The sequence below is a fragment of the Chrysochloris asiatica genome, unplaced genomic scaffold, assembly GCF_000296735.1.
Source record: "Chrysochloris asiatica unplaced genomic scaffold, ChrAsi1.0 scaffold00043, whole genome shotgun sequence".
Lineage (NCBI taxonomy): Eukaryota > Metazoa > Chordata > Mammalia > Afrosoricida > Chrysochloridae > Chrysochloris > Chrysochloris asiatica.
This window is the reverse complement of record NW_006408561.1, coordinates 13,784,397-13,803,751: the sequence shown is the minus strand read 5'-3', so window position 1 is coordinate 13,803,751 and position 19,355 is coordinate 13,784,397. Positions and strand designations below refer to the sequence as shown.

The following is a 19,355-nucleotide window of genomic DNA, read 5'->3' as shown; positions in this document are numbered from 1 at the left end:
ATAGCTAAATGTGTTCCTATTGCTATAGGTTTCACTGGACCATGTTGTTGTTGCTGTTACGTGTCATCGAGTCAGTTCCAACGTATTGTGACCCTGCACAGGGCTTCTGAGAGCAACTGGTGAACTTGAACTGTTGAACTTGCAATTCAAACCAACTTTGTAGTCCAGCGCATTAACCCACAGCACCACACCAGGACTATGTATGGTGTGAGTTAAAATAACTTTTAATAAGTCTTGCAGTATTTTTGTCATTATGCTAAAGTTACGCATCTATTATACTAAAAATAGCCAGTTTATGGTTGGATTAGAACATTTGCTCTTCACCTGTTTAGAGGCCTGAACTCCATTCAGATTATAAATAAATATATATATAATAGTGTGGCAATATAAACAGTAAAAAACAAACAAGCAATAAACAGAAACAAAAAAACCCAACACTGAAAGCCATTTTGCTGCATATTATCTTTTTTAGTAGGAAGCTACTAAGAAAAAAGTTGAAAATCATTGGCATGAATAAGCTATTTTCATTTTCAGTAAATTTTAATGTGCATTTTCCACCTGGAGAGGACTTAGAATGACTTTACATCGTCTAAAACTACAAAATATTTTACCAAAAAATAATTTCAGCCAATTAAAATTCTGCTGTAGTATGTTCACTGTTTTGAAGAAATATAATTGAGAAGTCTATCCAGAATTTGTCAATTAAAACAATTATCTAATTAAACTGTCCAAAATAATTTCTCATTCAAGTTATGAGCCCACTATTATATAAACAAGAATTCTGTGCTTGAACACAAGTGTTGTTGTTAGGTGATGTTGAGTCAGTTTTGACTCATCTCTTTCCTATGCACAACAGAACCAGACATTGCCCAGTCCTGAGCCAGCATCACAATTCTCGTTATGTTTGAGTCCATCGTTGCTGCCACCTATGTCAATCTGTCTCCTTGGGAATCTTCTTCTTTTTTGCTGACCCTCCACTTTAACAAATATGATGCCGTTGTCTTGGGACTGGTCCCTCCTTATAACATGGCTGAAGTATGAGAGACAAAATCTAACCAGCCTGGTTTCTAAGGAGCATTCTGGTTGTACTTCTTCAAGGCAGATTTGTTTGTTCTTCATTAAAAGTCTATGGTATTTTTAATATTCTTCTTCAATAACATCATTTATATGCACCAATTATTCTATATTCTTCTTATTAATTTCCAGTTTTCATATGCATATGAGGCAAATGAAAACACCATGGCTTGGGTCTGCCACACACCTTAGTCCTCAAACTGATATCTTTGCTCTAACACTTTAAAGAGAACTTGTGCTGCAGATTTGCCTAAGGCAATATGTTGTTTGATTTCTTGACTGCTGCTTCTGTGAGTATTGTTTGGGGATCCAACCAAAATGAAGTCTTTGTGAATTTCAACCTTTTCTCCATTTATCATGATGTTATTTATTGGTCCATTTTTAAGTGTCTTTGTTTTCTTTACATTGATGTGCAACCCATACTGAATGTCATATTCTTTGATCTTCATCAGTAATTATTTTAAGTCCTCTTCACTTCCAGCAAGCCAGGTTGTATCATCTACATATTGTATGTTGTTAAGGAGTCTTCCTTCAATACTGATGCCACATTCTTAATGTAATTTAGTTTCTTGGACTACTTGCTCAGCGTAATGATTGAATAAGTATGCTGAAAATATACAATTCTGGTGTACACCTTTTTAAATTTTAAACCATTCAGTATCCCCTTGTCCTTTTCAAACAACTGACTTTTCTTGGTCTGTGTATAGGTTCCTCATAAGCACAATTAAGTGTTCAGGAATACCTATTCTTCATAGTGTTAGTCAATGTTTATCATAGACCACAAAATCAGAAGTCTTTTCATAGTCTATGAACCACAAGTAAACATCTTTCTGTTAGTCTCTACTTTCAGCCAATAGCCATCTGACGTTAGCTTGAATTTCTGAGAGATCCCTATGGATGTACTGTTGCATCCACTTTTTAATTATCTTATGCAAAATTTTATTTGAATGTGAAATTAATGCTATTGTTTGATGATTCCCACATTCTGTTGGATCACCTCTCTTTGGAATGGGCACAATCTCTTCCCATCAGTTGACCACACAGTTGACTTTCAAATTAACATAGATCAGTGAGAGTTTCCAGTGCTGTATCAGTTAGTTGAAACGTTTCAATTGGTATTAACTTTAATTCCTGGAGCCTATTCTCATCAATGCATTCAGTACAGCATGGACTTTTTCCTTCAGTACCATGGTTCTTGATCATATGCCATGTTTTAAAATGGTTGAACATCGACCATTTCTTTGTGGTACGTTGACTGTGTATATTCATTCCATCTTATTTTGTTGCTTTCTGCATCATTCAATATTTTGCCCATTTGTTGTTGGTCTTAAGTGATGTTGAGTAGGTTCTGACTCAACAGAGTCTTTCAATATTGCAAGTGGAGATGTGAATTTTTTCTTCAGGTTTCAGCTTGAGAAATTCTGAATGTGCTCTTCCCTTTTGGTTTTCTTACTCCAAGTCTTTGCATACTTCATGACAATAATTGACTTTGTCTTCTTGAGCTGCCCTTTGAAATTTTCTGATTAGCTCTTTTATCTCTTTATTTCTTCTAAGAGCATGTTTCAGAGTGTCTTCTGACATCCCTCTTGGTATTTTCTGCCATTCTTGTTTTTTAAGTGACCTTTAACTTTCTTCCTGTGTGATGTTCTTTATGTCAGCCCACATCTCTTCTGGTCTTTGGTCATTAGAGTATAATGCAACACATCTATTCTTGAGACGGTCTCTAAATTCAATGTCATATGTTAACTCTAATGGACTTGTTTTAATTTTCTTCAGCCTGAATTTTCATACGAGCAACTGATGGTCTGTTTCACTATCTTCCTTTGGCCTCATTTTAACTGATGATATTATGCTTTTTCACCATCCTTTTCCACAGATGTAGTTAATTTGATGCCTATTATTTTATCTGGTGAGGTTCATGTGCATACTTCCCTGTTTAGTTGCTTTAGAAAATATTGTTTGCAATGAAAAAGTCATTGATGTTTCAAAATTCTACCATGTCATCTCTAGAATCATTTCTATCACTAAGGCCTTACTTTCCAACTACTGATCATTCCTCTTTGTTTCCAACCTCCACATTTCAATTATCAGTAATTATCAATGCATCTTGATTACATGTTAGATCAAATTTCAACTGAAAATTTGTCAGAATTCTTCAATTTCATCATCACTGGCTTTAATAGTTGTTGCATAAATTCAAATATAGTGGTATTAACTGGTCTTCCTTATAGGAGTATGGATATTATCCTATCACAGACAGCATTGTACTTCAGTATGATGTGCCAAACCTGGCAGCACAGGGACAAATGCCTATTAAGGCACTCATAGACCTGTTTAGGAAGGAGTTGACCAGGAATTTTGCTGATGTAGAAAATACATATGACTTCCTGCTTATGGGCCTTTTCTTCAGAAAGAATTTTCAGCCCAGTTTCAAACTGAAAAGTGATGTTTTTGCTTGTGATGGTTGTATGCTGTGGAGTCAGTTTTGATTTATATTGTGACTTTGTATAGGCTTTAGGAAGAGAAAGCCTCATCTTTCTCCTGAGGAGCAATGGGTAGATTCGAACAGCTGACCTAATTGATGCTTTAAGCCTGGTGTGGCACTGTAGGATAAGCTGCTCTTCAGAAACCATGTACATGAGGGCTCTTAACAACAACAACAACAACAACAAAGTGAATGAAATATCAACTTCTTTTTTTTCTTTTCTATTTAAGTGGGAAAATGAGGTTTACTGTTAGCTGTTAATTTGGAATTATAAAAGACTGGTGCTTGAGGGACTCCTTGAGAGTATATGGTTAAATTCCCCATTCACAGGTGAAACCAATTAAAGCATCACAGTTGGATGCTGTAGTCGTGATTTATGGACTGAAAACACAGACCAGAGCCTTTCTTCCCCATGTCTTTTACACATTTATGGGTACTACTGGGAAGCTATTGGGTGTGTCCATAAGCTGAAGGAAGACACTTCAACTATAACAATTCAATCCATTGAAGAGATGGATGATAGGTTATTATTGCTCCTCTCTACCCCAGTAGTCAACAATCTATTCCAAGGACTGTTGGCTCTTTGTTCCCTGATAATACAGTATCTTGGATGTCTGCCAGGAGACATGTTTGATGGTGTGAAGAACTTGAATATATAACATTGCTGTAGGGAACTTCTAAATTTCTTTGGAAGAAAGCAAGCAATTGAAAACTTAGAACTTTCACTCTGTTTTGTTGAGTAAATGTTACTTCAAGAAATAGGGCATTCTCTCCTCCTCCTCCTCCCCACTAACCATTTTTCTGGGAAACAAATGATAAACAACAACACAGAAGAAATCAGTGGCCCTGGGGGGGAAATGGTGTGAAATGTGAGAAAATGTAATTGTGTTAATGAAAGAAAAGATTTCTCTATATAAAACCTTCCAAGTCATTTTACAAAAAGTTTCTTGGTTGCAAGCATGTACAGTGTTTAATAAATTCCTTCTTCATTTTTTTTAAAACAGATTTAAAATAGAACAAAAATTAGACTTCAAAGAAGCTTTGTATTCTTTGAATATAACTGAGATATTTAGTGGTGGCTGTGACCTTTCTGGAATAACAGGTAATATGATAAATAATTCTTATATTATCATGTTAATATGTTTTCTTAGTTGACTATATTAACTGTCGGATCTTAGAGCTGAAAGCATTCAGCCTCAGACAGTACATGCACGGTGAATAAATGTCATAGTCTTGTTGAGCTGTCTGTAAACAAGTACTCTTATTTTGCATTTAAGTAGTTTTCCTTAATGAAAGTCAAAAAGCATTTTAGAATATTAGATAAGCCTTCTAGCCATGCTTGTAATGAAACCATGTAGGCAAATGTATTATATGGGCTTTTGTTTAGGCCCTGGTTGGATTTCTTTTTCTGAATAATGGAAATTACAACTTTGAGGCTCTCATCTAAGCAAAGCTAATAAAGTTCTTATGTGGCAATTTGCAAATGTTAATTCATATTAAAACCTTTGAAACAGACATTTACAATTTGCTGGATGAGAAATTGTAATGTTACAGATTGCAGATTTAGCAGCATAGTCCTTTAGACTGACAACTATTGTGAGAAGATGGAATTCATATGTGTTGTTAACTTGCCCTCACAGACATATCTAGAGTATGGCAGGTAGAGCACATGTCCTGGGTGACAATGAGTAGTTTGTATTTTCCATCACAGCTTTCACTGTCAGTTGTGAGAGATCATTAAGCAATTTAAAACTAATTGCCATAGGTGTTATTTTCCTTAGATAAACCTCTGCTTGCACCTGGTAAATTACACATGGTTAAAGAGTCTCCCTTGGAGTCTTGGTGTGGTGCTGTAGGATAAGCTCTGGACCACAAAGTTGGTTTGAATCACAAGGTCTGTGGTCCAAACTCACCAGAAGCTCCTTGGAAACCCTATACAGAGTCGCTATGAGTTGGAACGGACTCAACAGCTCTTAACAAAACAACAAATATTCTCCCTTACACAACAAAGCCAAGGACAGTCTTTTAATTTTCCTTGCCTTGACTGTACCCACTAGTTCAAAAATAACTAACTCAAGGGAAAAATTGTATAAAGAGGGCTAATTTGTTCCCAGTTACTTAACTTTTGTTTATATTCAAGCTTCTATTTTATATAAAGAGCTTATTTGTCTGAAGGGATTTTGCATTACAACATGGAAGTATTGTGAAAATGTTTTGGTTATTCCTATATAAATAACCAAAACATTTTCACAATACTTCTATGTTGTGTTTGGAGAAGCAATAATTAATTAATGTATTTTTCAATTATATGAGAAAATGAATAGACTAAATTAGGTGTCCTAGAGGAGGAGGCCACCACTTGTCTGTCAGTTTGCTGTATTGTAGTGGCTAGTATGTTTCTGTGATGCTGGAAGAAATGTCACCAGTATTTTAACTACCAGCACGGTGGAGCTTGCAGACTAGGAAGAAAAAGAGACAGACTACTTATAAATGATAAGCCACTGAATAGCATGGGAAATTATCTGACATAGTGCCAGGACAGGAGCACTTCAGGTAGGAAGGCACTCAAAATATGACTGGGAAGAGCTATCTCCTCAAAGTAGAGTTGACCTTAATGATATAGATGGAACAAAGCTTTTGGGGCCTTCATTTGCTGATAGGACACAACTCAAAATGAGAAGAAATAGCTATAACATTCAATAAAAATCAGAATATGGAACGTACGAAGTATGAATCCAGAAAAATTGGAAGTCATCAAAAATGAAATGGAATGCATAAAGATTGATATCCTAGGCATTAGAGAGCTGAAATGGGCAGGTATAAGTAATTTTGGATCAGACAATCATACGGTCTTTTATACTGGGAATGACAAATTCAAGAGAAATGGCATTGTGTTCACTTTCAATAAAAACATTTTAAGATCGATTTTGAAGTAAAATGCTGCCAATGATAAGATAATATTTATACGCCTACAAGGAAGACTAGTTAATACCAATATTACTCACATTACACAGCAACCACTAAAATAATTGATGACAAAATTGATGAATTCTACCAAATTCTGGTGTGCTGCTGTAGGATACTCTGGATGGCTAACTGAAAGGTTCACAGTTCAAACCTACCAGATGCTCCTTGGAAACCCTATACAAGATCATTATGAGTCAGAACTGACTCGATGACACTTAACAACAACAACAACCAAATTCTTTAATCTGAAATTGATCAAACATGCAATCAAGATGCATTGATAATTATTAGTGATTGGAATGTGAAAGTTGGAATTAGAGTAATTGAAAAATATGACCTCGGTAACAGAAGTGATTCTAGAGATCTCATGATAGCATTTTACAAGACCAATGACTTACTAATTGCAAAGACTTTTCCAACGCATAAATGGCAACTATAAACATGGATCTCACCATATGGAAAACACATTTAACTATCTCTGTGGAAAGAGAAGATAAAAAAGCTCAATATTGTCAGGCAAAATCAGGGCAGGGGCTAACTGTGGAAACAACCATCAATTGTAAGTTCAATCTAAAGCTGAATACAAAATAAAATTCGTAAACTAGAGCCAAATTATGACCTTGAGTATATTACATCTGAATTTAGAGACCATCTCAAGAACAGATTTGATGCATTAGACACTAATGACAGAAGAGTTGTGGGATGACATCAAGAACATTATACAGGAAGAAACCAAAGGGTAATTAAAAATATAGGAAAGGAAGAAATGGATGTCAGAAGAGACTCTGAAGTGTACTCCTGAACATAGAGAAGCTAAAGTGATTGGAAGAATAGATGAAGGAAAAGAACAGAACACAAAATTTCAAAGGCCAGCTCGAGAAGAAAAAAATATTATAATGAAATGTGCAAAGACCTGGAATTAGAAAACCAAAAGGTAAAGAGCTTAACATTTCTCAAGATGAAAGAAGAAAGCCTTGGGTTGCAATAATGAAGGAATCTATGAACAAAATATTGAATGATATGTTGTTGTTGTTAGGTGACATCGAGTCAGTACCAACTCATAGAGACCCTACGCACAACAGAATGAAACACTGCCCAGTCCTGGACCAACCTCACAATTGCTGCCACACTTGAGCCCATTCATGCTGCCATATTGCCAATCCATCTTGCTGGGAGTCTTCCTCTTTTTCTCTGACCCTCCACCTTACCAAACATGATATCCTTCTCCAGTGACTGGCCCCTCCTGACAACATGTCCAAAGTATGAGAGACAAAGTTTTGGCCATCCTGGCCTCCAAGGAGCACTCTGGCTACACTTCCTCCAAAATGGATGTTTGTTCTTTTGGCAGCCCATGGCACTTTCAATATTCTCCTCCAACACCATAACTCAAAAGCATCAATTCTTATATGGTTTTCCTTATTCACTGTCCAACTTTCGCATGCATATAAGGTTATTGAAAATACCATGGCTTGGGGCAGGTGCACCTTAGTCCTCAAGCTGAATGATATAGGACACAGCAAAAGAAGATGCAAGAAATACTCAGAGTCACAGTACCAAAAAGAATTGGTTAATGCTCAACCATTTCAAAAGGTAGCATATGATCAAGAAGTATTGGTATTGAAGGAGGAAATTCCAGCCACACTGAAGGCCTTGGTGAAAAACAAGGCTCTAGATATTGCTGGAAGACCAACTGAAATGTTTCAACAAACTGATGCAGTATTGAAGGCACTAACTTGTCTATGCCAAGAAATTTGGAAGATAGCTACCTGGCTTACCTATTGGAAAAAGACAATATTTGTGTCCATTTCCAAAGAAGGATGACCCAATGGACATCAAACAATATCATTAATACCTTATGAAAATAATTTTTTTCCTGGAGATCATTCAAAAATTTTGGTAACAGTGTATTGACATGGAGCTGCAAGAAATTCAAGCTAGATTCAAAAGAGGACTTGGAATGAATGATACCACTGATGACATCAGATGCATTTTGGCTGAAAGTAGAGAATACCAGAAAGATACTGTTGTTGTTAAGTACTGCCAAGCAATGCTAAATAGCATTTCCAAGGATCAGCTAGTGGGTTAGAGCCGCTAACCTTATGGTTATAACAGTAGTGCTTATGTACAGTGACATACTTGTGTTTTATTGACTATGCAAAGACATTTTACTGTTTGAGTCATAACAAAATATGGATAACATTGTAAAGAATTAGTATTCCTTAACACTTAATAATAGTTCTCATTAGGAACCTGTACATAGACTAAGGGCAGTTGTTAGCATAGAGTAAGGTGATACTGAATGGTTTAAAATCAGGGAAAGTTTTGCTCTAGGGATGTATTCTTTCACTGTACCTATTCAATCTTTATGCTGAGCAAATAATCTGAGAAGATAGATTCAGGAAAAATTATAATCAGAATACTTCTTAGAAGTCAGGATGGTGAGACTTCATCTCTCATACTTCAGACATGTGATCAGGAGGAACCAGTCCCTGGAGAAGTGCAGGGTCCATGAAAAATGTCACCAATGAAATGGATTTGCGTAATGGCAGCAGCAAAGGATTCAAGACTAACAACAATTGTGAGGATGGTGCAGGACTGGGCAGTGTTTCATTCTGTTGAGCAGAGGCTCACTATGAGTTGGAACCAACTCAACTGCACCTAACAACAACAACACTTTATAATCTATTAAGCTGGATAATATACCCTGTTGTGAGGATGACATAGTGGTGGTGGTGGTGGTGTGCCTTGGAGTCAGTTCTGACTCATAGTGACCCTGCATAATTTCCAAGGCTATAAATCTTTACAGCAAGTCTCATCTTTCTCCCAACTTGTAAACACTATGCTACCATAGCTCCTTGTGAGGGTGGCTTAGGACTGGGTAATGCTTTGTTTTGTTATACATGGTTCCTATGAGTCAGACATGACTTGGAGGCATGTAATGTAAAAGGAGGGGAAAACATAAAAAGTATATGTAAGTCACTGACTTCCTCACTTGGTACATAGTTAATGTTCAGTTCTTCTTGCTTTCTTACTTGAAAGGGATTTATTTTTAAGTAAATCAGATCTGGTTCCTCTTTAGTAAGGTATTTCTTCATAGATAGCAGCAAATGCAGATTGCCTTCATCACATCAGTCTTCTCTCTCAAGTTCTCCATTCTCTCTAAGATTCAAGACCCACTTTCCTCTCCTCGGTTCTCTTACCACCACTAAACCACTGTCAGATCTGATCTCATCACAGCAGGGATGGTTGACAGGTTCTGAACTCATGATTCACTTCTCCCTTCTCAAGAAGCCTATCTTTGTAGGTCACTATATCAAAGACACTTTGCACATACACCAATTCCACTAAGGAGAGAAGAGGGACATTCTCTCTCAGCTTGTATCCTCAGCGGAACAAAAGGTTGCAAACCACTACCTTACACTGAAAAATTTAACAGGTTCTAAAGCATAACTTTGAAGTGATTTTGTAACAGATGACACAAAAGCTCTTTAGACTTTCATAACCCCACTGTCTTGAAAGGAAGTAAATTTTACTTTAAAACCAGATCAAAACCAAACCCAGAGTTTAAAAGACAAGTTGGCTTTGTGGTTGAACACACAGGGTGGAATTAATTCAAACCTAAAACCTGTTTTCATCCTGTTGGGAGGCCAAGATTCAGGATGGTAAAACTCTCTGTTCATTAAAATTATTTCACATGGTGGGATTCATGATTTGGGACTTATAATCTTCTGTCTATATCTTTTATATCAGAACTCACCTGATATCATCTCTATAAGAGTTAATCCTTGATTGCCTTTCTCTCTAGCAAATTGACTAACATAAAGAGTTTTTCTTCTTCGCCTTTTTGTTGTTGCTGCATAATTTGAAAATGTAATTAATCTGTGGTTTACTAGATACTATCTCCCGATTTTAACCAAAGTGTATTTACACTTTCATGTTTTCACTAGAGTCATCTGAGGTGTATGTTTCTCAAGTCATGCAAAAGGTTTTCTTTGAGATAAATGAAGATGGCAGTGAAGCTTCAACATCAACGGGTAGGCCAAATATTATCCCAACAATCTAGGAGAAAAGATTATGGAGAAATGAGCCCTACAGTGTTGGTTGCTTTCCAGTACTCTGATCTCCTTTTCATTTCTCCTGTTTTGTTTACAATAGGATGAAAAAAGAATACTGTTGCATAAACTGTTTATGCATCTCTGCAGCTACAGCTTTACACAGAAGGGAAGAACAGGGATTTGATTAGGTGTTGAGGTGTAGCTACTGATATGTGGATACTGTCAGTTAGTAGATGGGAATTAAGTAATTGAGGATAAAACTTCAGGACTCAAACATTAAATCATTATTTTTTAGGAATGTTTATTCTTAAGTAATTGAATTATTTTCATTATTCCATTAAGTTAATCTTCACTTTTCTAATTTGATTCTTGTTCATCTCTCTATGGTTCTCAAGCTTAACTGTACATTAAAATCACCTGGGGAACTTTAAAAACGCTTGTGCCCTGGCCACAGCCTAAAACAATTAAATCAGTATCTCTGGGTTTGATGACCTAGTATTTTATTAAGGCTCCCCAAGTGGTTCCAGTGTGCATTCATGGTTGAGAATCACTTCTCTAGAGTGGCTTGTAACTTTTTCAGCTGTCCTGCATGCATAGACCAGCAGCGTCTGCATCCATTGGAACTTTTTAGAAATGTAGAATCTCATGTCCAACCCTAGAGAGCTACTGAATCCAAGATTTCAAGGTCACTGGTATGAACATTTCAGTTTAATAACTATACCTCTGTATTACATATCTTTGACTAAATGCCATTTTAAATAGTATCTATGCTGCATTCAAAGGAGCTCTGGTAGTGTAGTGGTTATGAATCGGGCTGCAAACCGTAAGATTGGCAGTTTGAAACTACCAGCTGTTCCGTGGGAGAAAGATGAGGCTTTCTGCTTTTGTAAAGATTTACAGCCTTGGAAACCCTGTACAGGGTCGCTATGAGTTGGAACCAACTCTGTGGCACATCACCACCACCACCACCATGCTGCATTCAAGTATTCAATACTCAAAAAATCCACTGGAGAAAAGCCTTTAGTCAACAAGAAGTAGAAAGACAACTGTAATAAATACCAAATAAATTTATTTTAATTACTCATACTACTTGAATTTTAACCAATATTTAAAAGAAATGTATCATTTAAATGTCTAATTGATGCATATCCATAATTTATCAAAATTTTCATTAATTTATAATTTGTTACATTGTGCTAATTGTCTTTAACATTTGGATGAATACAATAGACTCCTGCTATTATTCCATCATTTCTTGAAAGACTTTACTTTGTTGTGCTCTGCGAAATTTGATTGAAGGGAATAAGCCATTTAAATCCTTGGAGAAAGAAAAAAGTTGCATTTCGATGAGTTTGCTGGCCTACATATACAATTTTTCAGCTCTTCTTACATAGAACTGGAAGAGGCCTTACATATCAAAGTCAAATCCTTATATTTATTTTGGAAGAAACAGACTCAGCAATGTGGAGAGGCTCATAACTAACAGTAAAATCAAAGTCAAACTTACAATTGATGGTAAAAATGAATTGGAATTGGGTCCCCTGATTTCCAGTTTAGGGCTCTCTTCACTGTAGTCTGTTGCAACTATTAGGGGGCGTCAAACCTAAAACTTCAGAATTGTCAATCTGTGAATTTCTACTCTTTTGGGCTTCTTAGGAACAACAAAACACCTAAGTGTTCACAACAAATAAGAGTAAGAGTCTTGACCTAATTCAGAAGCTATTGGCTTTGTTTTTTGGATTTATTGCAATTCAGACATAAGTAATTTGGGTAGCATAACCCTTTTATTTCTAATAGAAGAGTGCCATGCATATTAACTTACTTAGGATAGATTTGATCATTTTTCAATTTTAATCACATATATTTTTAAAATTACGTTTCCTTAATTCTGAAAATAATTGTACAAAATTATTGCATTATTGGTAAAGAAAACGTTTCAATTGAGTGTAGATATATTTAACCTATGATGAGAAAAATCCAACCACTTAAATTGTCTCACAATGGCATGATACGGAATTATCACAGTTAATAATTTTTAAGTCAGAAAATATCTGCTTCTAATCTCAAAAAAAAAAAAAATTCCCTGCACATCCACACTGAACAAATCCTAAAAGCTCTGAGCTCACAAAGCAATTTTGGAAAAGCAAGTAAAAATAAATTTGAACTTAGATGTTATTACTACAAGCGTGAAGAATAGAAATAATATGCAAACATATCGCTATAGGAATTAAGAGTTGAAAAGTTTGTTAGAATAAATCATATAAGTAAATAAAAAGCGAGAAGAAAATTACTATTTAAAGAATGAAATGTTTCAGCTGCTTTCATTAAATTGGATTTATTATCTGGTTTTCTTTTTCATTGAGCATAAATGTGAAGATAGAATTATTCATGAATGAGCCAATATTTATTCTTCTGCTCCTTAGTTTTAAAATTTATTACAAATTTTTCTGTAGTTAGAAAATGGTTATTTTTACACGTGCTCACTCCTCAGACAATGTGACCTTTCTTGTCTACAAACAGTATTTGGGATATGTTTTCTTTACTGATCTTTTCAAGTGAACAGCTAAATAACTGTCATCTCTATTTTATAGGCTTGCATGTCCCTGCAATCATGAGTCTGCCTCGAAACCAATTCATAGCAAACCACCCATTTCTGTTTATTTTGAGGAATAACCCAACAGGTACCTTTATTTAGAATTTATTGGGGGAATTGCTTAAGTTAATGCAGACCTTGTCTGATCTGCTAATTGAAATCTATAGATTTGAAATAATTTATTCTTTCAGCAGATATTTGCCTAGTGCCTACTTGGTACCAGGTAGTGAATTTCAAGAGAAAACCGTAAAATCAAACCTGTTGCCATTGAGTTGATTTTGACTTACAGAGACCCTACAGGGCAGAGTGGAACTGTCTCCATGGTGTTTCCAAGGCTACAATCTTTATGCAAGCAGACAGCCACAGCTTTCTCTTGCAGAGGTTATAACCTCTGAACTTTTTGTTAGCAGCCTAGCTCTTTAACCACTGAACAACCAAGGTTTCTTCAAGAAGTGGCCGGGCCTAAAACAGGGCAGAGATAACAACTGCCACCACAGCTATTATATGTTCTACTCATTGTATATATCTGTTCCTAAGGCTAATGTCAACCCAATAGGCTAGATAGTTGATGTATAGATATATAAGCTCAGAGAATTTTTGTTATTTGTCCAATATTGCATAACTAGAAAGAGGTAGAATGGGAATTGGACCCAATCTCTTCTCTGAAATCAACGTTCTTTCTATGAGAAAGACAGATGGAAATGGTGAGTGGCAATAGAGTTATCTAAGTCCTGGTGTGGCATTGTAAGATAAGCATTAGACCAAAAAGTTGGTTTGAACCACAAGGTTGGTGGTTCAAACTCACCAGTCGCTGCTTGGCAAATCTATACAGGGTCTGTATGAGTCACAACTGACTCAGTGGCACTTCACAATAACAAACAACAAGATGTTAAAGGCAGGTTGAAAAATATTTAGTAATTGATTAAATTTATAGTTTGAGATGAGAGGGAAGAGTTAAACTTTGAAGAAGACTTAAGTCACTGAATATAGTGTCTCAGGGGGAGGTAGAAGTTTGACATAATTTCCAACTTGAGCAAATTGTGAGCTATGATGTAGCTAGCTATAAAAGGAAATATAGAAGAAATACTGGGTTGGGTTGGAATTTGACACAATGTCAACACATGCCACTCCAGGTAATTTGTATAGATGCTTCAGCACTTTCTTTTGCAGAAAAGAAAGGCCAGAAATGTACATATATAGTAGAGATGTTTTCTTTATCTCTACTTCAGACTTCAAGAGTCATAACACCTGTTGAGACTTATGAGCCACAGGATTGCATAAATCATATCCCATGCATTTCTGTATTTAAACTAGTATTTGGCAAAGTGATGTGTATCTCTATCCCTAGAGACTGAGAGTATTGGCTTACTTATCAGATCTGAGCTCAAGTCCCAGCTCAATTAACTCAACAAATAGTTATGAGACAATTTATCTGTCCTTCCTAAAACACATTTTCTCCATTTCCTATTTGAACTATGTATTAATACACATCTTACAGAGTTAAATAAAAGGATATGCTAAGCCTGTAACACTATGTCTACTAAAGATTCAGTATCAATGAATCTGTAAATATAAGCAAATAAAATGAAGAAAGAAAAAACTGAAATTTCCCTAGATGCCCAGTACATGAAAAGAGATGTAACTAAACTCAGAATCTGAATCTGTTACATTACTAAGGATACAGATATTATCAGTCTCCTGAATATATGTTGTTGTTGTTAAGTGCCGTCGAGTTGGTTTCGACCCATAGCGACCCTGAACAGGGTTTCCGAGGCTGTAAATCTTTACGGGAGCAGATCGCCTCATCTTTCTCCCAAGGAGCAGCTAGTAGTTTCGAACTGCTGACCTTGCGGGTCGCAGCCCAATTCGTAACCACTACGCTACCAGAGCTCCTTTATTTCTAGGTTCCAAGAAATGAATGCTGTGTGATTTTTCTACAAATTATTTCTTGGAAACAAGAGAAGAGTTTTAGAATTGCTGAGATTGTATTAACACAACTTCTTTTCCAGTTGTGTTTGTGTCAATGTTAAATATATAGTCTGAGCATATCGTTTGATCTATGTATCTTTAACCTTTGGATGACTCTAATTTCTTATAATTAGTATATGGTTATTGAGTATGGAGAACAGAAAGAAATGAGGCAGAATTGGGCATCAGTGCACAAGGAAATAATGACAATAATTATGTTTGACTCAATACTTTTTAAGCTGATGACATGTTATAGAATAGCTATCAGTAAAACAGCAGTGAAGATTCAAAATCCCAAATAATCCACTTACTTATTTACTTGTGATAATGCTTAACTATCAGACCATAATGACAGTTTCTACAGTTTTATGTTCTTTATTATAATGAAATTAGAAACCAGGATGACTCCCTTAAAATACTGTTTTAAAACAAATGGCCACTCATTTATCAGGGGTTGTAAATTGTTGCCATATAAAATGTAGAATAGCCTATTATCTTAGGACAATACACATTCAGTGATTTATTTTTCTCTCTCACAAATGAACTCAAGATATCATTGAGATTAACAAACACGATGACTTAGCATAGCCACTGTGAGCTATTCAATGCTCAGTGCTTTACATAAAGTAAATCCATTTGAAAATATCTAAAGTGTGAGGATAACTGCTTTTAGGTTTATTAAAACCAATGTTTAATCTAGATTTTAGATTTCTTTTGACCAAAACAATTCTATGCACCATCAATATATTATTTAAATTGTCAGAAACAACTCGATGGCACTTAACAACAACAATTTAAGAAAATTTTGTATTGTTTTATAGTATTGTCATTCGAGGAGTCCTGGTGTGATTCTGTAGGATAAGGATTAACTATTAACTACAAGGTCAGTGATTCAAACCTAGCAGTCCATCTTCAGAAACCCTGTACAGGGCCTCTGTGAGTTAGAAGTGACTCAACAGCATTGAACAACAACAGCAACATAATCATTTAAAGCTACTAAGTCAGACTTCCAGAACAACAAAGAACTTCTTTTCCCTTCTTTCACACTGTGGGTACAGGACACTTTTAAAGACTTTCAGAAGAAAATTGTGAAAGATGCTGAATAAAGTATACCATTTCTGAAAAAGCAGTGAATTATGACGCTGAAAAAGACAGTAAAAACAAAACAAAATTAAAAAAAAACCCCAGCTTTGGCAGCATAGTGGTTACAAGTCAGGCTGCTAACCTCAGGGTCAGCAGTTCAAAACCACCAGGTATTCCGCAGGAGAAAAATTAGGCTTTCCACTCCCGTAAAGATTTTACAGCCTTGGAAACTCTATACACAGTCCCTGTGAGTTGGAAGCCACGCCACTGCACGTAACCACCACTAACCAGCACACGTAAAAGAAAAGAAAAAAATTAATTAAACCTTTTTACAACTCTTTTGGTTCTTAAATTTAGGGGATAAACAAGAACTTAAGGTTATTTATTAAGAAATCTGTTTTTTAGGATATTAGTTTGGGTTATGCTATTGTATTTTAATATTGAAAGATCAAAGTTATTTTCATTTGACAGAAATTTTAGAGAAACATATTTGTTAAATATTAGGGATACCTTCTGCAGTAAGAGGTCATGAAGAGAAAAAGGAAAACAGTAATAAAATCTACTTCAGTCCGCCTCTAACTCCATTCTATTATGCCAAAGGAGATTTCATTAATCCTCCCAATTTAATCATGAGTAGATTAGTGAGTGCATGAAGATTCAATTCAAAATGTGCTTCTCCTTGGTCAAAAACAGAAATGGCTGAGGCCAAATTCCTTAGGTACAATGCCTTCTACTTCTTTTAAATTAAAAAAAATTAAAAATATTTTAAAATTTAAATTACTGTCTTCAATGATGAAGTTAGTTATTTATCAAAGTAACTAAGGCATTTTCCTAGCAAATAATTGCAATATGTATTTTAATGAAGGAGCATTGTCAAGATGGAAGACTCACTGCCCATTTTTACCAGGACTAAATATAATTAATATTCATCTCTTATTTACTGTGTTCAAAACAACAGTATTTGTTTTCTTTATCCCAGGATTATTTTGAGATCCTGAGGCAAAGCATTATTGGTTATAATTACTCATTTTAAAACAATATACTGGCGATTATGTCTATTTCTGTGTTATTGCCTTTCTAAGAGTGTGTCTGTTTTCAAACTTAATAATCAATAGTTAAAGGAGCTCTGGTAGCGTAGTGGTTACGAATTGGGTCAGCGGTTCGAAACTACCAGTCGCTCTGTGGGAGAAAGATGAGGCTTTCTACTTCTGTAAAGATTTACACCCTCGGAAACCCTGTACAGGGTCGCTATGGATCGGAACCGACTCGACGGCACTTAACAACAACAACAACAATCAATAGTTAAAGAGCCCTAGTGGTGTAGTGGCTTAAGCACTTGACTGCTAACTGATAGGTCAGCTGAGCTGTTCAAACTCATCAGTTGCTTGTGGGAGAAAGAAGTAGCAGTCAGCTTCTATAAAGATTACAGACTTCAACAACCTATGGGACAGTTCTACTCTGTCCTATAGGGTTGCTGTTGTGTTGTTGTTAAGTGCTTTTGAGTCAGTTCCAACTCACAGCGATCCTCTATAGGGTTTCCGACTAGTGGGTTTGAATTGCCCACCTTATGGTTAGCAGTTCAGTGCTTACTTGATGGCACCACACCATGCATCATAATTGACCCAACCTCAGTTGGCATTTTGGTATCAGGAGTTAATGAAAAAGAGCTCTTCCAATGTTTTTTCAAATACATTTAGATATCTTATCCATTTGCTTTAAAAGTATGTAAAAAAAAATATTTTCACTTTTGAAATTAATCTTGATTTTCTCTGAGTGTAAAAAATTTAAGTCAATGCAACACTTGACATTGATTTATTCAAGCCACTTTCCTTATCTTAGTTGAAAAGAAAGGTGAAAGGATTTTGACAGGTCATTTATTTCTGTTTTGTCCTGTAGTTCTTGCTTTCTTTTCACTTGAAAACATAGCATGGCTGGAAACAGGTGTTTGCATTTATGCGGTATAGGCTATCACCTCAGTGAGGATTTGAAACCACTAACACTATGAAAATATTGTCTTTATCAGTAAGCTTTGATTCAGAGTTGAATGAGGATTGCTGAAAAGCTACACTTTTAACCCTCCGGGTTTACATTACATGCCCAAAAACATGACTGCCAATGCTTTAAATTTAAAATTCTACCATGTTCATCACCATATTATTATGCTATGTTTGCCTGACTGGGTCTCTATATTTAGAAGAACACCTCTCTGTCACTTATTTTTGCTTTCTTATAAGAAAAACAAGATGAATGCATGTTCCATGAAGAGCTGTTGTAGATATTAATTTACTTCAAATATCTCAGAAAGTCATTGATAATGATATAATTATGCATTTTAGACAAAGAGGAAGGCTTGGTTATTAGGCATTGTCTATCTATCTTAAAGAGAAAAAAGATGAAATGATGTATTAAAAATTAAGAAAAACTAATTGTTAGCATTTTTTTTCTCTGAAATTCCTAATGTTCTATTTATTTTTTCTTTCTCTAGAATCAATTTTATTTATGGGAAGAGTGGCAGATCCTGACACACAAAAGATGAAGGGAAGAGATTTAGATTCTCTCTGAATGATAATCATAGCCTAATAGCAAATAATAAGCCAATTCCTATGAAATATGAAAATATTTTCTTTATATCTTTTTTTTTCAGCTTAAGCCATTTCTGTATTAATCTGTAGTGATATCAACCTGCATTAATGAATAAATGAAATTAGATAGGTATTTGTTAGTTCTTTGTGTATGTTTTTTATGCTGTTGGTGTTAGGCTGTTAAGTGCCAATGAGTCAGAACCAACCCCCCAGCACATAACAAGCACCACCACCACCATAAATAAAAAACTGTAAGCTTACATGTTGATGGTGGTGTGTGCTGTGGAGTTGGTTCTGACTCATAGAGACCATATATAGGGTTTCCGAGGCCTATACTACCAGAGCTCCTGGTAAGCTTGTTGTTAGGTGCCATCGAGTCGGTACCAACCCATAGCGACCTTATGCACAGCAGAATGAAACACTGCTCAATCCTGGGCCAACCTCACTACTGTTGCCACGCTTGTGTCCATTGATGCTGTTACTTGGCCAATTCATCTTGTTGGTGCTCTTCCTCTTTTTCCACCTTACCAAACATGATATCCTTCATC

At 35.6% G+C, this 19,355-nt stretch overlaps 1 protein-coding gene across 2 annotated transcripts in view; it reads left to right on the top strand.

Annotated features, from left to right (window-relative positions):
* Positions 1 to 18,816, top strand: part of SERPINI2 (serpin peptidase inhibitor, clade I (pancpin), member 2) — a 33,780-nt gene extending 14,964 nt beyond the window's left edge. The window contains exons 5-8 of one of the 2 annotated variants that reach the window (XM_006861803.1): positions 4,564 to 4,661; positions 10,474 to 10,560; positions 13,173 to 13,262; positions 18,711 to 18,816. In XM_006861803.1, coding sequence (XP_006861865.1) covers positions 4,564 to 4,661; positions 10,474 to 10,560; positions 13,173 to 13,262; positions 18,711 to 18,787 — 352 coding nt within the window. In that variant the 3' untranslated portion in view covers positions 18,788 to 18,816. The remainder of the gene's footprint in view (positions 1 to 4,563; positions 4,662 to 10,473; positions 10,561 to 13,172; positions 13,263 to 18,710) is intronic. The other variant, XM_006861804.1, reaches the window with a different exon arrangement.
* Positions 18,817 to 19,355: the final 539 nt, after the last annotated feature.